General features: G+C 47.3%; 1 protein-coding gene and 1 pseudogene across 1 annotated transcript; both read right to left on the bottom strand.

Annotated features, from left to right (window-relative positions):
* Positions 1-206: 206 nt before the first annotated feature.
* On the bottom strand, positions 207-18,116 carry LOC123101627 (protein PELPK1-like). The gene is made up of 3 exons (XM_044522991.1): positions 17,908-18,116; positions 14,919-14,926; positions 207-465 (listed from the first exon to the last, which is right to left on the bottom strand). Exons 1-3 carry the CDS (start codon positions 18,058-18,060, stop codon positions 207-209), a joined length of 420 nt encoding a protein of 139 aa, XP_044378926.1. The 5' UTR covers positions 18,061-18,116.
* Positions 18,117-20,563: 2,447 nt separating this feature from the next.
* On the bottom strand, positions 20,564-21,283 carry LOC123107927 (protein PELPK1-like; annotated as a pseudogene).
* Positions 21,284-23,412: the final 2,129 nt, after the last annotated feature.

Genomic DNA, 23,412 nt, shown 5'->3' with positions numbered 1-23,412 from the left:
ATGTAAATAAATTAAAATGTTACGTATATACTAGGACAAGAACACCCCTTTAATATCAACACACAATAACTAACGACTGAATTGAAATGTAAAGCAAACAATACGAAAACAAATACTTCACATGAGCAACAAAGTGATGTAGCCACTGGAACATGGGAGCGTGTGACCGTCGACATGGTGCATGCGTCACCATGCACGTGGCACTCCTAAGTTGATGGAGGTGGCGCCGGGAATGGCATAGGCACGTTGACGGTCGGGATAGAAGGCATCGACAGCAGTGTCATCTTGGGCATGGAAGGAATGGCGGACATCGGCGGCATCGTCACCTTAGGCACAACGACGGCGAGCATCGGTGCCATGGTCACCTTAGGCACGATGATGGCTGACATTGGGGGCATCGTCACCTTGGGCACCGCAGGAATAGCCGGCATGGGAGGCAGTGTCACCTGCGGCACGGTGGGCACAGTCAGCATAGGTGACACAGTCAAGGCCGGCACCGTCGGCACAGCCGGCATCGGTGGTAGCGTCGGCATGGTCGGTGAGGGAGTCCTGGATTAGGGGGTGATATGTCTCCAACGTATCTATAATTTTTGATTGCTCCATGCTATATTATCTACTGTTTTGGACTATATTGGGCTTTATTTTCCACTTTTATATTATTTTTGGGACTAACCTATTAACCGGAGGCCCAGCCCAGAATTGTTGTGTTTTGCCTATTTCAGTGTTTCAAAGAAATGGAATATCAAACGGAGTCCAAACGGAATGAAACCTTCGGAAACGTGATTTTCTCACCGAACGTGATCCAGGAGACTTGGACCCTACGCCAAGGCATCAGAGAGGCGGTCACGAGGGTGGGGGCGCCCCCCTAGGGCGCGCCCCCTGCCTCGTGGGCCCCTCAGAGCTCCACCAACGTACTCCTTCCTCCTATATATACCTACATACACCCAAACGAATAGATACGGAGCCAAAAACCTAATTCCACCGCCGCAACTTTCTGTATCCACGAGATCCCATATTGGGGCCTGTTCCGGAGCTCCGCCGGAGAGGGCCGTCATCATGGAGGGCTTCTACATCATCATAGCCTCTCCGATGAAGCGTGAGTAGTTTACCTCAGACCTTTGGGTCCATAGTTAGTAGCTAGATGGCTTCTTCTCTCTTTTTGGATCTCAATACAAAGTTCTCCCCCTCTCTTGTGGAGATCTATTCGATGTAATCTTCTTTTTGCGGTGTGTTTGTTGAGACTGATGAATTGTGGGTTTATGATCAAGTCTATCTATGAATAATATTTGAATCTTCTCTGAATTCTTTTATGTATGGTTGGTTATCTTTGCAAGTCTCTTCGAATTATCCGTTTTGTTTGGCCAACTAGATTGGTAGTTCTTGCCATGGGAAAGTGCTTAGCTTTGGGTTCGATCTTACGGTGTCCTTTCCCAGTGACAGAAGGTGCAGCAAGGCACGTATTGCATCGTTGCCATCGAGGATAACAAGATGGGGTTTATTTCATATTGCATGAATTTATCTCTCTACATCATGTCATCTTGCTTAAGGCGTTACTCTGTTTTTAACTTAATACTCTAGATGCATGCTGGATAGCGGTCGATGAGTGGAGTAATAGTAGTAGATGCAGAATCGTTTCGGTCTACTTGTCATAGACGTGATGCCTATATACATGATCATGCCTAGATATTCTCATAACTATGCTCGGTTCTGTCAATTGCTCAACAGTAATTTGTTCACCCACCGTAGAATACTTATGCTCTTGAGAGAAGCCAGTAGTGAAACCTATGGCCCCCGGGTCTATTCTCATCATATCAATATCCATCACTTTAATCTTGCTTTGCTTTTTTACTTTGCCTTTACTTTTTACTTTGCATCTTTATACCAAAAATATTATATCTATCAGATCTCACTCTCGTAAGTGACTGTGAAGGGATTGACAACCCCTAATCGCGTTGGTTGCGAGTAGCTATCGTTTTGTGCAGGTACGAGGGACTTGAGCGTGGCCTCCTACTGGATTGATACCTTGGTTCTCAAAAACTGAGGGAAATACTTATGCTACTCTGCTGCATCATCCCTTCCTCTTTGGGGAAATCCAATGCAAGCTCAAGAGGTAGCAAGAAGGATTTATGGCACCGTTGCCGGGGAGTCTACGCAAAAAGTCAACATACCAAGTACCCATCACAATCCTTATCTCTCGCATTACATTATTTGCCATTTGCCTCTCGTTTTCCTCTCCCCCACTTCACCCTTGCCGTTTTATTCGCCCTCTCTCTCTCTCTCTCTATCCTCCCTCTCTATTTGCCTCTTGTGCCCGTTTGCTCTTGTTTGCTCGTGTGCTAGTTTGTTTGCTTGTCGTCATGGTTAGTCTCATATCTTCTCTGTTGTCTCCCGAGAGTGAAGTTCTAAATTTTAAACAAAGGGGGGGGGATCTAAAAGATGCTTGGTATAGAATTTGCAATGCTCAAAATAAATCTACCAGGAAGCAATCTACCATAGTTCTTCTCCGCAATTTTTATGTAGGTGTTAATCCTTGGTATAGATATATCCTCGATACCATTACCGGAGGGAACTTCTTGGGTAGCCATACTTTATGCTATGTTAGATTTATTTGGCTCACCACCTCTTTTGGTTAATAGAACCATGTTAACTTTGGAGCATGTTATGCAAAGACTTGAAATTATTGAAAATAAAGTTGCTACTATTGAATTAATTGAAAATCTAGATAAAAAGATCCACAATCAAATTACTCAATATGGATCTAAGGTAGGAATGACTTTGAAAAATATTAAGGACAAGGAACCCATAGTTAATGAGAAGATGAACTTAGATTCTACTAAAATTGATAAACTTGAGGGTATCATTACAAACTTGGGAACAGCTTTTTCTTCCATAAATAATACTCCAAGTCCTCCTACTAAAATTTCCAAGCTTATGTATGTTCCTAAAAATAAGGGTGAATCATCTAAGGAAACTGCAGATCTTAAATCTATAAGTATTCATCCCAATCTTTTTGATATCATTAAGGAACCAATTGCTACAAATGAATTTTTCGATCTTGTGCCTAAAAGTTTAATAATCACTAGAAAGAAATAAATTCCTAAGGGAAATAGATTCCTCATCGAAGAACTGCCTACCAAAGATGGCAATACCTAAATCTATCCTCGCTTTTATGCCTATCTAGGGGCGTTAAACAATAGCGCTTGTTGGGAGGCAACCCAGTTTTATTTTTATTCCTTTCTTTTTGCTCCTGCTTAGTAATAAATAAATTATTTAGCCTCTGTTTTGGTTGTTTTTTTGTGTTTAATTAGTGTTTGTGCCAAGTAGAACCGTTGGGAAGACTTGGGGAAAGTCTTGTTGAACTTGCTGTAAAAAACAGAAACTTTAGCGCTCACGAGAACTGCTGTAATTTTTATTTGAAGAGTGATATTTAGTTAATTATTTTTTAAGATGATTAATAGATAAATTCCTCACGCCCAGAAATTTATTTTAGAATTTTTGGGGTTCCAGATCTTGCGCTAGCTACAGATTACTACAGACTGTTCTGTTTTTGACAGATTCTGTTTTTCGTGTGTTGTTTGCTTATTTTGATGAATCTATGGCTAGTAAAAAAGTTTATAATCCATAGAGAAGTTCGAATACAGTAGGTTTAACACCAATATAAATAAAGAATGAGTTAATTATAGTACCTTGAAGTGGTCTTTTGTTTTCTTTCGCTAACGGAGCTCACGAGTTTTCTACTTTAAGTTCTGTGTCGTGAAGTTTTCAAGTTTTGGGCGAATTCTTTTGATGGATTATGGAACAAGGAGTGGCAAGAGCCTAAGCTTGGGTATGCCCATGGAACCCCCAAGATAATCCAAGGACACCAAAAATTCAAAGCTTGGGGATGCCCCGGAAGGCATCCCCTCTTTCGTCCACTTCCATCGGTAATTTACTTGGAGCTATATTTTTATTCACCAACATGATATGTGTTTTGCTTGGAGCGTCTTGTATTATTTGTGTCTTTGTCATTTAGTATGCCGCAATCATCCTTGCTGTACACACCTTTTGAGAGAGCCATACATGAATTAAAATTTGATAAAATACTCTATGTGCTTCACTTATATCTTTTGAGCTATGTAGTTTTGCTCTATGTGCTTCACTTAGATCTTTTAGAGCACGGTGGTGGATTTGTTTTAAAGAAACTATTGATCTCTCATGCTTCACTTAAATTATTTTGATAGTCTCTTAATAGCATGGTAATTTGCTTAATAATAATATGCTTGGTATTCAAGATTTGTGAAACTTTCTTTTGAGTGTGTTGAATACTAAGAAAAGATTGAAACATGATAATTGTTTTGAGATATGGAGGTGATAATATTAAAGTCATGCTAGTTGAGTAGTTGTGAATTTAAAGAATACTTGTGTTAAAGTTTGTGATTCCCGTAGCATGCACGTATGGTGAACCGTTATGTGATGAAGTCGGAGCATGATTTATTTATTGATTGTCTTCCTTATGAGTGGCGGTCATGGACGAGCGATGGTATTTTCCTACCAATCTATCCCCCTAGGAGCATGCGCGTAATACTTTGCTTTGATAACTTCTAGATTTTTGCAATAATTATATGAGTTCTTTATGACTAATGTTGAGTCCATGGATTATACGCACTCTCACCCTTCCACCTTTGCTAGCCTCTCTAATACCGCGCACCTTTCGCCAGTATCATACACCCACCATATACCTTCCTCAAAACAGCCACCATACCTACCTATCATGGCATTTCCATAGCCATTACGAGATATATTGCCATGCAATTTTCCACCGTTCCGTTTATCATGATCACATTCATCATTGTCATATTGCATATCCCGGTACACCGCCGGATGCCTTCATATAGAGTCATATTTTGTTCTAAGTATCGAGTTGTAATTGTTGAGTTGTAAGAAAAATAAAAGTGTGATGATCATCATTATTAGAGCATTGTCCCAAGTGAGGAAAGAATGCTGGAGACTATGATTCCCCCATAAGTCGGGATGAGACTCCGGACGAAAAATAAATAAAAGAGGCCAAAGAAGCCCAAATAGCAAAAAGAAGAGGCCATAAAAAAGATAAAAGGCCCAAGTAAAAAAATATAAATAAAAATAAAAAATGAGAGAAAAAGAGAGAAGGGACACTGTTACTATCCTTTTACCACACTTGTGCTTCAAAGTAGCACCATGATCTTCATAGTAGAGAGTCTCTCATGTTATCACTTTCATATACTAGTGGGAATTTTACATTATAGAACTTGGCTTGTATATTCCAATGATGGGCTTCCTCAAATTGCCCTAGGTCTTCATGAGCAAGCAAGTTGGATGCACACCCACTTAGTTTCCTTTTTGAGTTTTCATATACTTATAGCTCTAGTGCATCCGTTGCATGGCAATCCCTACTCACTCACATTGATATCTATTGATGGGCATCTCCATAGCCCATTGGTACGCCTAGTTGATGTGAGACTATCTTCTCCTTTTTGTCTTCTCCACAACCACCATTCTATTCCACCTATAGTGCTATATCCATGGCTCATGCTCATGTATTGCGTGAAGATTGAAAAAGTTTTGAAAAAGTTAGAGTATGACACAATTGCTTGGCTTGTCATCGGGGTTGTGCATGATTTAAATACTTTGTGTGGTGAAGATAGAGCATAGCCAGACTATATGATTTTGTAGGGATAACTTTCTTTGGCCATGTTATTTTGAGAAGACATAATTGCTTTGTTAGTATGCTTGAAGTATTATTATTTTTATGTCAATATAAACTTTTGTATTGAATCTTTCGAATCTGAATATTCATATTACAATTAAGGAGATTTGCATTGAGATTATGCCAAGTAGCACTCCGCATCAAAAATTCTCTTTTTATCATTTTCCTACTCGAGGACAAGCAGGAATTAAGCTTGGGGATGCCTGATACGTCTCCAACATATCTATAATTTTTGATTGCTCCATGCTATATTATCTACTGTTTTGGACTACATTGGGCTTTATTTTCCACTTTTATATTATTTTTGGGACTAACCTATTAACTGGAGGCCCAGCCCAGAATTACTGTTTTTTTGCCTATTTCAGTGTTTCGAAGAAACGGAATATCAAACGGAGTCCAAACGGAATGAAACCTTCGGAAACGTGATTTTTCTCACCGAACATGATCCAGGAGACTTGGACCCTATGCCAAGGCATCAGAGAGGTGGTCACGAGGGTGGGGGCGCCCCCCTAGGGCGCGCCCCCTGCCTCGTGGGCCCCTCGGAGTTCCACCGACATACTCCTTCCTCCTATATATACCTACGTACACCCAGACGAACAGATACGGAGCCAAAAACCTAATTCCACCGCTGCAACTTTCTGTATCCACAAGATCCCATCGTGGGGCCTGTTCCGGAGCTCCGCCGGAGAGGGCCGTCATCACGGAGGGCTTCTACATCATCATAGCCTCTCCGATGAAGTGTGAGTAGTTTACCTCAGACCTTCGGGTCCATAGTTAGTAGCTAGATGGCTTCTTCTCTCTTTTTGGATCTCAATACAAAGTTCTCCCCTGCTCTTGTGGAGATCTATACGATGTAATCTTCTTTTTGCAGTGTGTTTGTTGAGACCGATGAATTGTGGGTTTATAATCAAGTCTATCTATGAATAATATCTGAATCTTCTCTGAATTCTTTTATGTATGATTGTTTATCTTTGCACGTCTCTTCGAATTATCCGTTTGGTTTGGCCAACTAGATTGGTAGTTCTTGCCATGGGAGAAGTGCTTAGCTTTGGGTTCGATCTTGCGGTGTCCTTTCCCAGTGACAGAAGGGGCAGCAAGGCATGTATTGCATCATTGCCATCGAGGATAACAAGATGGGGTTTATTTCATATTGCATGAATTCATCTCTCTACATCATGTCATCTTGCTTAAGGCGTTACTCTGTTTTAAACTTAATACTCTAGATGCATGTTGGATAGCGGTCGATGAGTGGAGTAATAGTAGTAGATGCAGAATCGTTTCGGTCTACTTGTCACGGACGTGATGCCTATATACATGATCATGCCTAGATATTCTCATAACTATGCTCAATTCTGTCAATTGCTCAACAGTAATCTGTTTACCCACCGTAGAATACTTATGCTCTTGAGAGAAGCCACTAGTGAAACCTATGGCCCCCGGGTCTATTCTCATCATATCAATCTCCATCACTTTAATCTTGCTTTGCTTTTTTACTTTGCCTTTACTTTTTTACTTTGCATCTTTATTCCAAAAATATCAAAAATATTATATCTATCAGATCTCACTCTCGTAAGTGACCGTGAAGGGATTGACAACCCCTAATCGCGTTGGTTGCGAGTAGCTATCGTTTTGTGCAGGTACGAGGGACTTGAGCGTGGCCTCCTACTGGATTGATACCTTGGTTCTCAAAAACTGAGGGAAATACTTACGCTACTCTGCTGCATCATCCCTTCCTCTTCGGGGAAAACCAACGCAAGCTCAAGAGGTAGCAGGGGGTATCCGGACAGCCGGACTATATCCTTTGGCCGGACTGTTGGACTATGAAGATACAAGATTGAAGACTTCGTCTCGTGTCCGGATGGGACCTCCTTGGCGTGGAAGGTAAGCTTGGCAGTACGGATATGTAGATCTCCTTCCTTGTAACCGACTCTGTGTAACCCTATCCCCCTCCGGTGTCTATATAAACCGGAGGGTTTAGTCTGTAGGACCAACAACAATAATCATACCATAGGCTAGCTTCTAGGGTTTAGCCTCTTCGATCTCGTGGTAGATCAACTCTTGTACTACTCATATTATCAAGAACAATCAAGAAGGACGTAGGCTATTACCTCCATCAAGAGGGCCCGAACCTGGGTAACATAGTGTCCCCCGCCTCCTGTTACCATCCGCCTAAACGCATAGTTCAGGACCCCCTACCCGAGGTCCGCCGGTTTTGACACCGACATTGGTGCTTTCATTGAGAGTTCCTCTGTGTCGTCATCGTTAGGATTGATGGCTCCTTCAATCATCGATAGCGATGCAGTCCAGGGTGAGACTTTTCTCCCCGGACAGATCTTTGTATTCGGCGGCTTCGCACTGCGGGCCAACTCGCTTGGCCATCTGGAGCAGATCGAGAGCTACGCCCCTGTCCATCAGGTCAGATTTGGAAACTTGAACTACACATCCGACATCCACGGAGACTTGATCTTCGACGGATTCGAGCCCTTGCCGAGTGCACCGCACGGTCATGATGAGCATGATTTAGCTCTACCATCGGACAGTGTTCGGGAGATCGCACCAGCGACCGCTCCGACCCTCAATTCAGAGCTAGTTGCGCCATCCAAGGATGGGTGGACAGACCCCGCCATGGAGGCCGCATCATCAGCGGCAATCGAGCCAAATACCGACCCTACCCTTCACGGGAGCCGTGACACCGAACTGTCGGATTCTTCCCCGGCCACGGACTCCGAACCGCCTGCGCCCGTGCCTATCGAATCCAAATGGGTGCCGGTCAGGGAGTTCATGTCCGCAGATATCTTTCAGCACTCGCCCTTTGGCGACATATTGAACTCATTAAGGTCTCTCTCCTTGTCAGGAGAGTCCTGGCCGAACTATGGCCAGCCAGATCAGGATGCGGACGACGAAGAAATTCGCCGCCCACCCACCACCCACTTAGTAGCCACTGTCGATGATTTGACTGACATGCTCGCCTTTGACTCCGAAGACATCGACGGTATGGACGACGATGCAGGAGACGGACAGGAGCCACTGCCCACAGGGCACTGGACGCCCACTTCATCATATGATGTATACATGGTGGACACATCCAAAGAAAACGACGACGAGGAATAGAAGGACGCAGCGAAGGATCATTCCCTCGAGAAGCAGTCAAAGCGGCGGCGTAAGCGCCGCTCCAAATCCCGCCTCGGCAGAAACAGCGATCATATAGACTCAGCGATAGAGCAGGGTGAGTCAGTGGACGACAAACACGGCATTGAACCACCGTCCGACCACAGCAACACGGAGAATCAAACCGAACAACCCGACTCCGGCAAAGATAACAGTCCGGATGACATCACACCGGACAGGCACCCGGTGCAACAGAATACCCATCAAAGGCTTGTTGCCACTGCGAGGAGTCTGAAAAAGCAGAAGCAAAGGCTCAGGGCTGCACAAGACACACTCATAATTAGATGGAGTGAAGTACTCAACACTGTAGTAAAGTACGGCGGTAGTCGCCACACAAAGAGCTACCCGAAGCGAAAGCTGCTACCTGAATTCGATGAGGAGGCCTTAGATCCCCTACAATCAAAAACCAAAACAGCCATCCGGTCAGATAGACGACCTAGTGGCCAATATAGAGCGGCAAACGACGCCGCACACAAGCCAGTGCGTGATCCACGTGAGGGCTCGCATCAAAAGGACGGCGTAACCAGATCCATCTACGGGCCAAGCAAGCGCGCTCCAGCATGCAATGCAACACAACAAAAATCCGAACACCACGATACACCCAAATACAAGGGTGCTGCACACCCCCTATGTTTCACCGATGAGGTGCTGGACCATGACTTTCCAGAGGGATTCAAACCCGTAAACATAGAGGCGTAGGACGGAACGACAGACCCTGGGGTCTGGATTGAGGACTACATCCTCCATATCCACATAGCTCGAGGAGACGATCTCCACGCCATCAAGTACTTACCCCTCAAGCTCAAAGGGCCATCTCGGCACTGGCTTAAAAGCCTCCCCGAAAACTCCATTGGAAGCTGGGAAGAGCTCGAAGACGCTTTTCGGGCAAATTTTCAAGGGACCTATGTCCGACCACCGGATGCAGATGATTTAAGTCATATAACTCAACAGCTTGGAGAGTCAGCCCGAAAGCTTTGGAACATGTTTCTCACTAAAAAGAACCAAATAGTCGACTGTCCGGACGCTGAAGCCTTAGCAGATTTCAAGCACAACGTTCGAGATGAATGGCTTGCCAGACACCTCGGCCAACAAAAGTCGAGAACAATGGCAGCATTAACAAGCCTCATGACCCGCTTTTGCGCGGGCAAGGACAGCTGGTTAGCCCGATGCAGAACCAGCGACCCAAGTACATCCGAAGTCAGGGACGGAAACGGGAAGCCACGATGCAGCAAAAACAAGTGCCAGAATAAAGAAGACAACCCGAAGAGCATGGCGGTAAACGCCGGATTCAGAAGCTCTCGGCCAGGTCAGCAAAAGCTGCCCTCCAAAGGCAACAGAGACGAACTGTCCAGCCTGAACAAGATTCTGGACAAACTATGTCAGATCCACAACACCCCCGATAAACCGAGAATGTTGGGTCTTCAAGCAGTCCGGCAAACTCAACGCCGAACACAAGGGGCAGGATACACCAAGCGAAGACGAGGACGAGCCTCGCAAGCAAAGCACTGGGGAACAGAAGAAATTCCCACCAGAAGTCAAAACAGTAAACGTGTTACACGTGATGAAGGGGAGAAACAAAGCGGCACTCCTAGAGACAAATGGCCCAGGGCCTATCACCGCAGAGTTCTGCCACTGGTCGTCCAAACCAATCACCTTTGACCATCAGGATTACTCGGCAAGTATCCGGCATGCAGGATGGGCTGCCTTGGTGTTAGACCCGACAATTGACGGAGACCACTTCACACAAGTCCTGATGGACGACGGCAGTAGTTTAAACCTGATATATCAGGACACAGTCGCAAAATGGGGATAGACCCAAAAAAAATCAGCCATAGCAATACTACCTTTAAAGGAGTAACGCCAGGCCCAGAAGCCCATTGTACGGGCTCCCTGCTACTAGAGGTTATATTCGGCTTTCCCAATAACTTCCGCAACGAAAAGTTAACCTTCCACATTGCTCCGTTCCAAACTAGCTATCAAGCACTACTCGGACGCGAAGCTTTCGATCGCATTAATGCAATACTGCATTACGCTTCTCTCATGCTTAAGATGCCCGGTCCACGTGGCATCATTACAGTAAATGGAAATATTGAGCGCTCCTTGCACGCGAAAGACCGTGCGACTGCCTTGGCAGCCGCACACTAGACGACCTCACCAACTAGAGCATCTGACATGTCGTTAAGACCACGGACACGGTTAGACGAGTATGGTGTAGCTATATATAATTGATACAGGTTTGATGGCTATACCCCTATAACAATACAAGGGGCTCAACGTGTGTAAACAAGTGACAATTAGGCTCAACTTTACTCATCTTGAACTGTACATGGTTTATTTAGTATAACCTACCTTTTGCACGACAACTTTTCAGCTAAGCTCCTCTCTTTTACAGATGACCATCGTGCTACACCCGTCCAGGATACGGCACAACGGAGACACAGGCGCAGACGTGCAGCGGGGACCCGTTCCAAGGATTCTTTTTAGATTAAGACCCTGCGTAAACCTTTTTTTACTGTCTCTTGTTGATACACATTCCCCAGATTCTCAGTACAACTGAGAAGGATGCTGACGTATTGGCATATGGCCACGTCAGATATTGCACGTACCTGGACACCAGGGGCTTATTACAAAGGGCACTGTTTAGCCCGGTTTACATCATAAAGACCGAATACCTTAGGGAGTGTTCGGCGTCGCGAGTTTGGCCTTATATGCATCAGCTCTGAATCATGTCTTTGGTCAAATGTTGGGTTTGCCCGGCTCCTGTGTTTTGCTGCCTTACGTTCCACTCTATCGGCTAGGGCAGCACTAGGAGAACTACTGCGATTGTGCCCTGGTTCATCTGGACGAGAACCTCAGTAGAGAAAGCCAAAAACTGACTATCATGATATAGCGTGAGACTGGTCAACCACTCGATGACCTAGCGGAATCTTCGGGATTCCTCGGCCTTAACGAAGGGTCGTTTCCCGGCCAGGCATGTACGCGCCCCGAATTCGGATGAGCGTAGAGCCACCAGGGGCTATATAGTAGCCCCACTATCAAACTTCTCTGGCTAAGTGAAAGTGTTAAAGCATTATAGTCCGATTGCCTAGTTCGCTGCGCTATCATCTCCTTAATGGACCAAGACGTTGGATCAAGTGTGAACATGCGTCTTCTGCGAGCACTCCCGCATTATATGCGTTGGGGATGAAGCTGACGACTACCATCTTTCAGGTCATATACATATATACATAAACGGCCGCACAGGATGCATCATAGTACTTTCGGGCAAAAGTATAAAAACAGCCTTGATAAACTCAATAAAACATTGTTTTTCAATGGGAATTCATGTCATTAGAACATAATATTCTTCGAGCACTGCGCTTATATCGAACGAGCGCCCTCAAGAACTTCTCGAAAGTAGTGCTCGGCAGGTACTCGGCTCTCGTCCGAATCTTGGGCTGCAATGGCGGTGGCCTCCATCTCCGCCCAGTATGTCTTCACACGGGCAAGGGCCATCCGCGCACCCTCTACACACACCGACCTCTTCATCGCCTTGATGTGCGGCACCGCACCAAGGAACTGTTGCACCAAACTAAAATAACTATTCGGCTTTGGCCTTTCTGGCCACAGATGGTCCACAACAGACCTCATGGCGAGTCCGGATAATCTATTCAGCTCGGCCCATTCGGCCAACCGATTAGTCAATGGAAGCAGACGCTCTGGAATGTTAAATTGTGACCAGAACAGATTTTGCACTTCACGATCTTTTTGATCTCGGAAGTATTCGGCCGCATCGGCAGCACTCGCCGCTAAGTCCAGATAGGCGTCCGCAGAACTCCACAGCCGGTCCAAAGGGGTGTTGGGGAACGTAGCAGAATTTTAAAATTTTCTACACATCACCAAGATCAATCTATGGAGTCATCTAGCAACGAGGGAGAGAGGAGTGCATCTATATACCCTTGTAGATCGCGCGCGGAAGCGTTCAAGAGAACGGGGTTGATGGAGTCGTACTCGTCGTGATCCAAATCACCGATGACCTAGCGCCGAACGGACGGCACCTCCGCGTTCAACACACGTACGGTTGGGAAGACGTCTCCTCCAACTTGATCCAGCAAGGGGGAAGGAGAAGTTGATGAAGATCCAGCAGCACAACGGCGTGGTGGTGGAAGCAACGGTGATCTCGGCAGGGCTTCGCCAAGCTCAGGGAGATGGAGGAGTGTCACGGGAGGGAGAGGGAGGCGCCAGGGGCTAGGGTGCGGCTGCCCTCCCTCCCCCCACTATATATAGGACCCCTAGGGGGGCGCCGGCCCTAGGAGATTGAATCTCCAAGGGGGGGGGCAGTGGCCAAGGGGGGTGGAGTGCCCCCCAGGCCAAGTGGGGCGCCCCCCACCCCTAGGGTTTCCAACCCTAGGCGCAGGGGGTGGCCCATGGGGGGCGCACCAGCCCACTAGGGGCTGGTTCCCCTCCCACTTCAGCCCATGGGGCCCTCCGAGATAGGTGGCCCCACCCGGTGGACCCCCGGGACCCTTCCAGTGGTCCCGGTACAATACCGATTACCCCCGAAACTTTCCCGATGGCCGAAACTTGACTTCCTATATATAAATCTTCACCTCCGGACCATTCCGGAACTCCTCGTGACGTCCAGGATCTCATCCGGGACTCCGAACAACTTTCGGGTTACTGTATACTAATATCTCAACAACCCTAGCGTCACCGAACCTTATGTGTGTAGACCCTACGGGTTCGGGAGACACGCAGACATGACCGAGACGACTCTCCGGTCAATAACCAACAGCGGGATCTGGATACCCATGTTGGCTCCCACATGCTCCTCGATGATCTCATCAGATGAACTACGATATCGAGGATTCAATCAATGCCGTATACAATTCCCTTTGTCAATCGGTACGTTACTTGCCCGAGACTCGATCGTCGGTATCCCAATACCTCGTTCAATCTCGTTACCGGCAAGTCACTTTACTCGTACCATAATGCATGATCCCGTGATCAACCACTTGGTCACATTGAGCTCATCATGATGATGCATTACCGAGTGGGCCCAGAGATACCTCTTCGTCATACGGAGTGACAAATCCCAGTCTTGATTCGTGCCAACCCAACAGACACTTTCGGAGATACCCGTAGTGTACCTTTATAGTCACCCAGTTACGTTGTGACGTTTATCACACCCAAAGCACTCCTACGGTATCCGGGAGTTGCACAATCTCATGGTCCAAGGAAATGATACTTGACATTCGGAAAAGCTATAGCAAACGAACTACACGATCTTTGAGCTATGCTTAGGATTGGGTCTTGTCCATCACATCATTCTCCTAATGATGTGATCCCGTTATCAATGACATCCAATGTACATAGTCAGGAAACCATGACTATCTTTTGCTCAACGAGCTAGTCAACTAGAGGCTCACTAGGGACGTGTTGTGGTCTATGTATTCACACATGTATTACGATTTCTGGATAACACAATTATAGCATGAACAATAGACAATTATCATGAACAAAGAAATATAATAATAACCATTTTATTATTGCCTCTAGGGCATATTTCCAACAAGGGGCGTACCGAGGATCTCCAAACTTCATCCGCGGCATAAAGGGCTTCCCAGCCGCAATATCCCCGGCTTGACGCAGCTCCTCCTTCATCGCTCTCATTGCAGAGCAGGTGTCTTTGGTCGCCATCGTGGCCTTCTCCAGGTCTGTCCTCTTCGCTCGATCTTCCTTTTCAAGAAGCTCATAACGGTTAGCGGCGTTCTTCAATTCCAAAGCCATCCTGGCTATTTCCTCCTTGCTTTGGCAATGAGCAGCCTGTTCGGCTTTCAGCTCGTCGATTGCCTTTAGGGCAGCCGCATCGCTTTTCCTGGCTTGTTCTTTGGCTCGGGCAAGTTCTGCCCGAAGGTTCTCCACGGCCGCAGCTTCATCTGCATTCACACACATGTTATAGATACTGGCATCATGCTCCTCTTCCCATGTGTCACCAGAGGAATCACATACCTTGTGCCTCGTCAAGCCGCTTGTTGACAAGTACGATGTCGGCGTCTGCCACATCAAGCTGCCGCTTTAGCTCGGCAAACTCATCAGTCTGGCTGGCCACCGGACCCTCCGCCACCTGCATATTAAGGCGGCACGATTATTCCTGGGACTATGATCCTCTGTGCGTTGTCATCTTCGACAGCACCCAGAGTCTCAGGGGCTACTATCTACACAGGGCACATCTAAAAATGTGCGGTACCGTCAAAAATGTACATCATTTCGCGTACCTCAAAACCCGTCAGTAGACTCATAAAGGCTTCATGCAACCCGCTTTCGACGGACGAAATCCTTTCAATCACCGTACCCATCAACATGCGGTGCTCTACTGAGATAGCCGCTTGCTCTAGCAGATCCCTCAGTACGTCCGACCGTACACCATAATGCGCCGGACTCTTTCGATTGCCCTCTTCAGGAGCCGGATACTGAGGACTTCGGGTGGCCATAGGATTACCTTCTGGCCTTGCCGAATCAGGAAAAACCCTCCGCGACGACACCTCGGGGTCGCCCGCCTCTTGAGGCGGTATGGCAGGGGGAGGCGTTTCGCTCTCCATCATCTTTGGAAGAAGATCCCCTGAAGATGAGCTCTGCTGAGAAGGGCTAAGATCCGAACTTTAAGATAAATGCTTCGGTTATTTTCCTCAGAAGTAAGGCGAGATATTTTCATTATTAAGTACCCTTTTACTTACAGCTCAGTGGAGGGATGATCCCCTTGAGGGCATAGTGCGGCCGGGATATCCCCCAGGGCAGGACCCTCTGGCGAAGATTTCTTCCCCCGTTTGGAGAACGTGGTCTCCGGGTCCTCAGAGGCGTTCCTCTTCCTTCCCTGGGGAGAGGAAGTTTCAGTTCCTCCTCCCCGGTTAACCACCTTCGCGGAGGCGCTAGCCTCCTTGTCCCCCCCTTTATCTTCTCCTAAGGGCGCTTGATAAGGCACGATCTCCAGCATCCTGGTTAGCACGGGATTTGGTGATGTCTCAGGGAGGGGGCCCGGACACCTGATCAACTTTGCCTTCGCTATCCAATCCTGGTCAAAGAGCGGCTTTTTTAGGGCGACGTTGCGATAAACAAACGGATAGTGTGTTCAGATGCGGGGCTACTTACTTGGGTATCCGGGCGATTGCAGCTCAGACCTGCATCCTCAGTGATGTCCGTACATATTATTTGTGGTCCGAAGAACAATTTGTACATCTCCTCGGGCGTCATGCCAAGGAAGTGTTGAATAGCTCGCGATCCTTCCGGGTTGAATTCCCACATGCGAAGGGGCCGGCATTTGTAAGGCTGGACTCGACGAACTAGCATAACTTGCACTACCATAACCGTACTGAAATCTCTCTCAAAGAGATCTCGGATACGGCCTTGCAGTATTGGCACGTCCTTGGCTGGACCCCAGCTCAGCCCCCTGCTGATCCATGACGTCAGTTGTGGTGGGGGGCCTGAGCGAAAGGTGGGGGCAGCTACCCACTTGGCACTTCGGGGAGCTGTGATGTAGAACCACTCCCACTGCCACAATCCGAACACCTCTGGGAAGCTACCCTCAGGCCATGGAGCGTCAGCAATTTTTCTTATTAAAGCACCTCCGCACGCTGCGTGCTGCCCATCGATCATCTTCGGCTTCACATCGAAGGTCTTGAGCTACAGGCCGAAGTGAGGGGTAATGCGGAGGAAGGCCTCACATACGACAATAAATGACGAAATGTGAAGAAGGGAATCCGGGGCCACATCATGAAAATCTAGCTCATAATAGAACATAAGACCCCTAACAAAGGGATCCAGAGCGAGGCCTAGTCCTCGGAGGAAGTGGGAGACGGACACGACGCTCTCGTTGGGTTCGGGAGTAGGGACGACCTGCCCTCGGGCGGGCAGCCGATGCGAAAGTTCGGCGGTCAGATATCTGGCCTCTCTCAACCTCTTGATGTCCTCCTCCGTGACGGAGGAAGGCATCCACCGACCTTGAAGGTTGGATCCGGACATAGTTGAAGGTCCGAAACACCTGACCTGAGTTTTGGGTGTTAGCACTCGAGGCGGGGGAGGGATTTGATTGAGCACGAGAGGGAAAAAAGAAAAAGCCTTGTCCCCTTTATAAAGAGGGTGAATGTTAAGCGTCCTCCTCATGGCCGTTTGGGACTTGCCTAAGATCTAGGAGTCCTACCAATAGGCACGGTTGGGTTACCCACGTCCGTATTGATGAGAATCCCGTAATAAAGGGGACACGATCTCTGCTTCGACAAGACGTGCCAAAGAAACCGCCTCGCCCAACACGCTGAGATTGGTTATGAAAAACGATTCGAATAAAGACCTGGCTGTGGTGTGATGTCACACTACGGGGTACGTCAGCATATTAGATTTATGAAAATATTATTCTCTCTACAGTGGTATGTGGAACTTGTTTTGCAGAGCCGGACACGATCCTCGTGTTCAAAATCTTCTATGAAGTATTCGGAGGAGGAACCCGCTTACAATGCCGAAGACAATCTGTGCGCCGGACTCATCGTCATTGAAGCCTGGTTCAGGGGCTACTGAGGGAGTCCTGGATTAGGAGGTAGCCGGACAGCCGGACTATATCCTTTAGCCGGACTGTTGGACTATGAAGATACAAGATTGAAGACTTCGCCCCGTGTCCGGATGGGACTCTCCTTAGCGTGAAAGGCAAGCTTGGCAGTACGGATTTGTAGATCTCCTTCCTTGTAACCGACTCTGTGTAACCCTAGCCCCCTCCAGTGTCTATATAAACCGGAGGGTTTAGTCTGTAGGACCAACAACAACAATCATACCATAGGCTAGCTTTTAGGGTTTAGCCTCTTCGATCTCGTGGTAGATCAATTCTTGTATTACTCATATTATTAAGAACAATCAAGCAGGACGTAGGTTATTACCTCCATCAAGAGAGCCCGAACCTGGGTAAACATCGTGTCCCCCGCCTCCTGTTATCATCTTGCCTAGACGCACAGTTCGAGACCCCCTACCCGAAATCCGCCGGTTTTGACACAGACAGTCGGCATGGCCGGGAGGCCAGGGACAGCTGCCGCAGCGGGTGGGGCAGCCACCGGGGTGGTGTCAGCCAAGTGGCGAGCGGCATGGCACGTCGTGCTCGTGAGGAGCGTGCACGCCATGATCATGGCCAGGAATCTCGTGGTGGAGGCCATGGCTAGCTCCTAGCTAGAGTTTCTCTCAGATGGTTTACTGCGAAGGGACTGCGAGATGTCTCTGATATGTTGGGATGCAAGGACAGGGGTCGATGCCTGGAACTTATAGCCCAGGTGATGGATGGCCTAATTGATTAGATTGGTTGTTGGCCAGACTCGCCATGGTAGGCAACACAACTTTCTCCGGAACCATAGTTGGTAACCATAACGTATTCCCTCCATTCTAAAATATAGTGCGTCCGCGTTTCCTAAGGTCCAACTTTGACCATAAATTTAATCAACGAGACTAACTGCGGCGGGAGAAAAAATTATATAATTGAAAACTTATTTTGAATACGAATTCACTGATATAATTTTTGCTCCCGCCGCAATCGGTCTTGATAGTTAAATTAACGGTCAAAGTTGAAGCACGGGGATAGAGAAAGCACTACATTGTGGAATGGAGGGAGTATTACGTTAGTCAGAAGTGACAAGATGTTTACATGATCAAGCAGGAAATTAGTTGTAGCGGTCGATCGACGTGGATGCGATGGATGCATGGATGCCTCAAATTTCTGTGTTTAGGTGAGGAGCTGGTGCTGCACTCTTTCTTCATGATAAACAAGTATTTCAAACACAGGGGATGTGTGCCCACCCCATTGTGAAATCGAATAAGAAAGGGCGTGGCAACAGCCTGATTGATTTTGAATAGTTAATCCGTGGTAAACTTCAAATATTCAGTGAATATCGTTAACAAATTTCAGTGGCATTCGTGTTATAATTACATGGTGCTCGGTAAATCGACACGTGCCTCGGATTTTTCTAGCACATGGCTTTTAGAGTGGGTTGTTTGTGTAGTCTTTAAGGCCGACATGGGCGTTTTGATGTAGAGATGATGATTACATGACATTTCAATGTTGTTTCGTTCTTATTCCTTCATGTTCATCCGTTCAACTTCTTAAGTCAGTTGTAATGTGAACTTAACTTTTTGCGAAGTGCATTTACGATGGTATGAGCTCCTGTGACAACCTCAACTATTTGAGTGGGAAAAAAGGGAGGAAATTGGTGGCCAACATCTGAGTGTTTTGTGGATGGCCCTGGCGGAAACATGCTTGGGCAATTGGGCTAGGCAGGCAAGGAGAAACACCGCCATGATGTTGTTCGTGCTCGGTCATCCAACACTATCCATCAATTATTCACCCCTTTGTCCAATGGAGAGAGTAAAAAATGAGTTTATGATGGCGTTGGAATCGCCTTACGTACATATGCTAAGTTGGCGGTGTTTGGGAACACGTCCGGACACGCCTATACAACCCCTGATTTGGGAATATACTAGGGGATTTTGGACGTCCAGTTAAGTTCACATGCAAACAAAGGATATCGTTGGAGGTATAAAAGTGTCCGGACCGTCAAGTTCGGACATATAAGGGCAAATTAGGGGATAGCGTTGGAGATGCCCTGATTGACACTAGTGTCTTGTGTTAAAAAACTTCTTCTTTTGTGGCTCTCAAATGTTTGATCGTAAATAAAAGAAGCAGCCTTTATACGCTTGTGATGTGCCTACATCAAGATCTCAACATCAGTCAGTTTCAAGAACAGTGCTACACTTATAGGCAATTTCTACGGATTGTGCTTACGGGCGCCATCATGGCCTCACGTCGCTAGCTGAGATTAAACGGCTGGTCCCCATATTCCTTCACTGAGCCGCGACTTGACTCCACGTCCGTCCGTAGGCTCCTTCCGTAGCAAATTATCCATAAGTAAAGCATTACTGCACTAACAAGAACAATGCTACACTTGCAGGCAATTTCTACGGATTGTGCTTACGGACGCCATCATGGCCTCACGTATACCTGGCCATTCCTCGGGCCGGGCTGGGCTTCGGGCCGAGCCAATCAAAGCCCGACGCAAAAAACCCAGGCCCGAGCCCGGCCCAGCCCGGCCGCCGAGCCTAAAAACCGGGCCCAAGCCCGGACCATCACACTAAAAGCCCATCGGGCCTCAGGCCACGGGCCAGGCCTCTTCTTTAAATAGCGAAATCGACGGGCCCGGGCCTGGCCCGGCCCGAGCTTCGGGCTCAAAACCTAGGCCCGAGCCTAGCCCATGGACAAGGTTGGGACGGGCCGGGTCGGGCTTTTTCAGGCCGGGTCAGGTCGGGCCGACCGGGCCGGGCTGCCCATGGCCAGGTATAGCCTCACGTGGCTAGCGGAGATCGAAACGGCTGGTCTCCATATTCCTCCACCGAGCCACAACTTGACTCCACATCCGTCCGTAGGATTCTTCCGTAGCAAATTATCCGTAAGTAGAGCATATTGGACTAACAACAGTACAAACGGCGAAGGTTTTTCAAAATGAACAAGGTCATTGACAACAATGGTAGGTAGGGTTCCGGCGACATAAAGCGGTGCCGAACGGAAGTTTAGTTGAGGAGACCAGACGAAGCTTTGGTTACTCATTTTGAATCTGTCAAAAGGAGTGTGCTTGTTCGACTAATCAGTTAAGTGAAAAGGCTGACAAAATCATCGCAGAAAATATGAAACTTTTGTAATTGGTAAACAATTTAATACAGACAATTGGACGACCCCTCAACATACAATGACACGTAAACAAAACGTAGGATCTTTTGCTACATCACGTTTAAAACACCGAGCATGCATCTAAAAAAATGTACGTCGTGACCACGGAGTGACCTGGCTCCACTCTCACATAGGGCCAGAGCACCGCCGGGTGGGCGCGCCTACGCCGACGGGGGTGGCGCCGCAAACGGCATAGACACGTTCACGTTCGGGACGAATGGCAAGGGCGTCAGCGTCACCTTGGGCACGACAAATGCGGGCATCGGCGCCATCGTCACTGTGGGGAGGGTGACCTTGGGCATCGGCGGTAGCACCGCCTTAGGCACGATGATGGCCGGCATGGGCGGCAGGGTCACCTACGGCACGGTGGGGAGGGTGACCGACGGCATGGGTGGCATCAGGGGGTAACCGTGTCCGCGGGCAAGGTCGGCACGGCCGGCAGTCCAGGGACGGCACTAGCAGCCGGAGCGGCAGCCGCCGGGGTCGTGTCGGCCAGGTTGCGGGCAGCGTCGCACGTGCTGCCGGCGAGAAGGAGCACGCACGCCATGATCATGGCCAACATGCTCGCGTTGGAAGCCATGACTAGGGCTAGCTAGGACCTGCTAGGTACTCCTAGACAGTTACAGAGAGTTTTTTCTCGTGCGTGGGAGGTGATTGCAAGATGCTTCTTCTGCTCTGCTGCGATGTATGGACATGGGTCAATGCGTGCCAATTTATATAGAGCTCAAAGCGCGAACGTGATTAGGTTGGTTGTTGGCTAGATTGAGAAAGTTTTTACGTGCTTTGTCAATTCAAAAATGGAAGAGCTTCGCATGGCGATAGCTACAAGTTTCTGTATTCAGGTGAGAAGGGGGAGCTGGCCGGCGCTGGATCTGCTCAACCGTCTTGATTATTCGTCCCATCATTTCTCAACTGGCTGTCTGGCTCAGTCACACATTCTCGGGAAGGTGCACTGACTGTCTTGGTCTATCTTCAAAATACAGTGCCATTTCTTCATGGTAGGGGGGCATCTCTGGTCTGTCTTGATCGTATCCTTCGTAGCTGCTGCCTGGACTGTATAGGTAACCTCACCGTTTTGACTCGGTTCTTTTTTTAATTTTTATTTTCCCAAAACGTGAGGCAATTTTTTGTCGGCTTCACTACTTAACAAGATTGTTGTCCAGTTAATTACGGAAACCAAACGAAATCAGTTCAAGCCATGCACCAAGCCCACTCAAACAACGACACAAACAGGGCCACACTCACTCTCGTCGTATGGCCAAGCCCACTCAAAACCTGACTCAACATGGTCACTACCACTCTCGACGACAACTGTGTGACAAGCATCACAAAAACATGTTAATAATGTTCATGATGTTTTAAAAAATATTCATCATGTATTTTAGTAATGGTTATGTTCATTGTGTATTAACAAATGTTAATAATTTAGTTGGCAATTTTTCACTGTGTATTAAAAATGTCAATCGTGCATTTTCAAAAAAGTTCACCCTGTATTTAAAAATATCTACCATTTAGTTTACAAAGATGTTCATCTTGTATTACTAAAAAACTGTTCATCGTATATTTTAGAAGTGTTCATCGTCTAACACAAAAATGTTCGTCTTCTATTAAATATGTCAGCCGCGCTTCAAGAAATATTCATCATGTTTTTAATAAAGGAAAACACTTTAGTCCCGCCGGCTGATTCGCTCGGGGAATCGACCTTGCGGGTTGCCGTTCGATCAACTATGATCGGACAATATGTGGCAAGCTAGTCCCATCGCTTCTCGAAACATCGCACAAGACCAATTCATTCTTATCTTCACCTAGTCAAAGCACCGCTTTGTTTTTTATTTGCGAGAAAGTCAGAGCACCACTTCACTCAATCTAGTTCCTCAGTCGGTCATGGCGTACGTGTTCTCTCCCTCAAAATTTTGGTGTAGTGTTGCAAGCTTCCTCTTTGTTGCACAAAAGTTTTTCTGTAACACCAGTTAGGGGGCCACTACGCGTTGGCCGGTGGATCCATCGGATGTGAACCCATCATGCAGTAGAGTGGTGTGTTTCACCTTGGCAATAGAGCTATTGTTGTAGAAATCTCGCAATAGAGGACTTGTTGCAGAAATTTTGACAACAAATGTCTTATTGCAGAAAACTTTTGCAACAAAGGTATTGTTGCAGAAAAACTTGCAATAGTGGTAATGTTGCAGAATTTTTTATCTCACCTTCATATGATGTTACGGAAGAAAGTTTTGCAGCATAACTGATGGGGAAAGTATTCCCTTCACCCGACTGATCCAATGCCGGGCGTCCACTACCTCCAGCACGCGACTCGTGTCCATGTGGACCCATTGCACCGTTACATCCTTCTTTCCTTGTCTCCTTTCCAACCGGCTCTTTTTCCCCAACTCCTGCAACATGCCATGGCCACCACCACCTCAAGCTTCTGCTACGCCACTGCTTAGACGAGCCAGCTGGCCGCCGGCACCTGCTCACACGCTCCCGCGCCGACAGCCATCGTTCGCCGGTGAGGTAAGCTTCCGTCATCCTTCCCTTCTTGCTCTTTTTTTCCGCTGGCTCCCTCATTTCAAGTTGCTTTTCAGGTGAGGCACGATCCGTCGGCGTGCTTCTGCAATAGCTGGAGTGGTTGTTGCGGTCGGCGGGGACGTGCTTGATGCAGGCAACATCGGTGGCGATTCTGCACATTATTTCCAGTTGCAATTTTTTCCGCAACATTGCCTATGTTGCAAAAGTTTTTCCACAACATCATCGTTGTTGTAAAAAGAAAGTGAAGACAAAAAATAAAATTCTGCAACATGAC

The sequence above is a fragment of the Triticum aestivum genome, chromosome 5A, assembly GCF_018294505.1.
Source record: "Triticum aestivum cultivar Chinese Spring chromosome 5A, IWGSC CS RefSeq v2.1, whole genome shotgun sequence".
Classification (NCBI taxonomy): domain Eukaryota; kingdom Viridiplantae; phylum Streptophyta; class Magnoliopsida; order Poales; family Poaceae; genus Triticum; species Triticum aestivum.
The sequence above is the reverse complement of the archived record's forward strand: the minus strand, read 5'-3'. Positions and strand labels throughout refer to the sequence as shown.

Coding starts and splice junctions, on each gene's coding strand:
- LOC123101627 (XM_044522991.1), bottom strand. CDS start 18,060: ATGGCCTCCACCACGAGATTCCTGGCCATGATCATGGCGTGCACGCTC.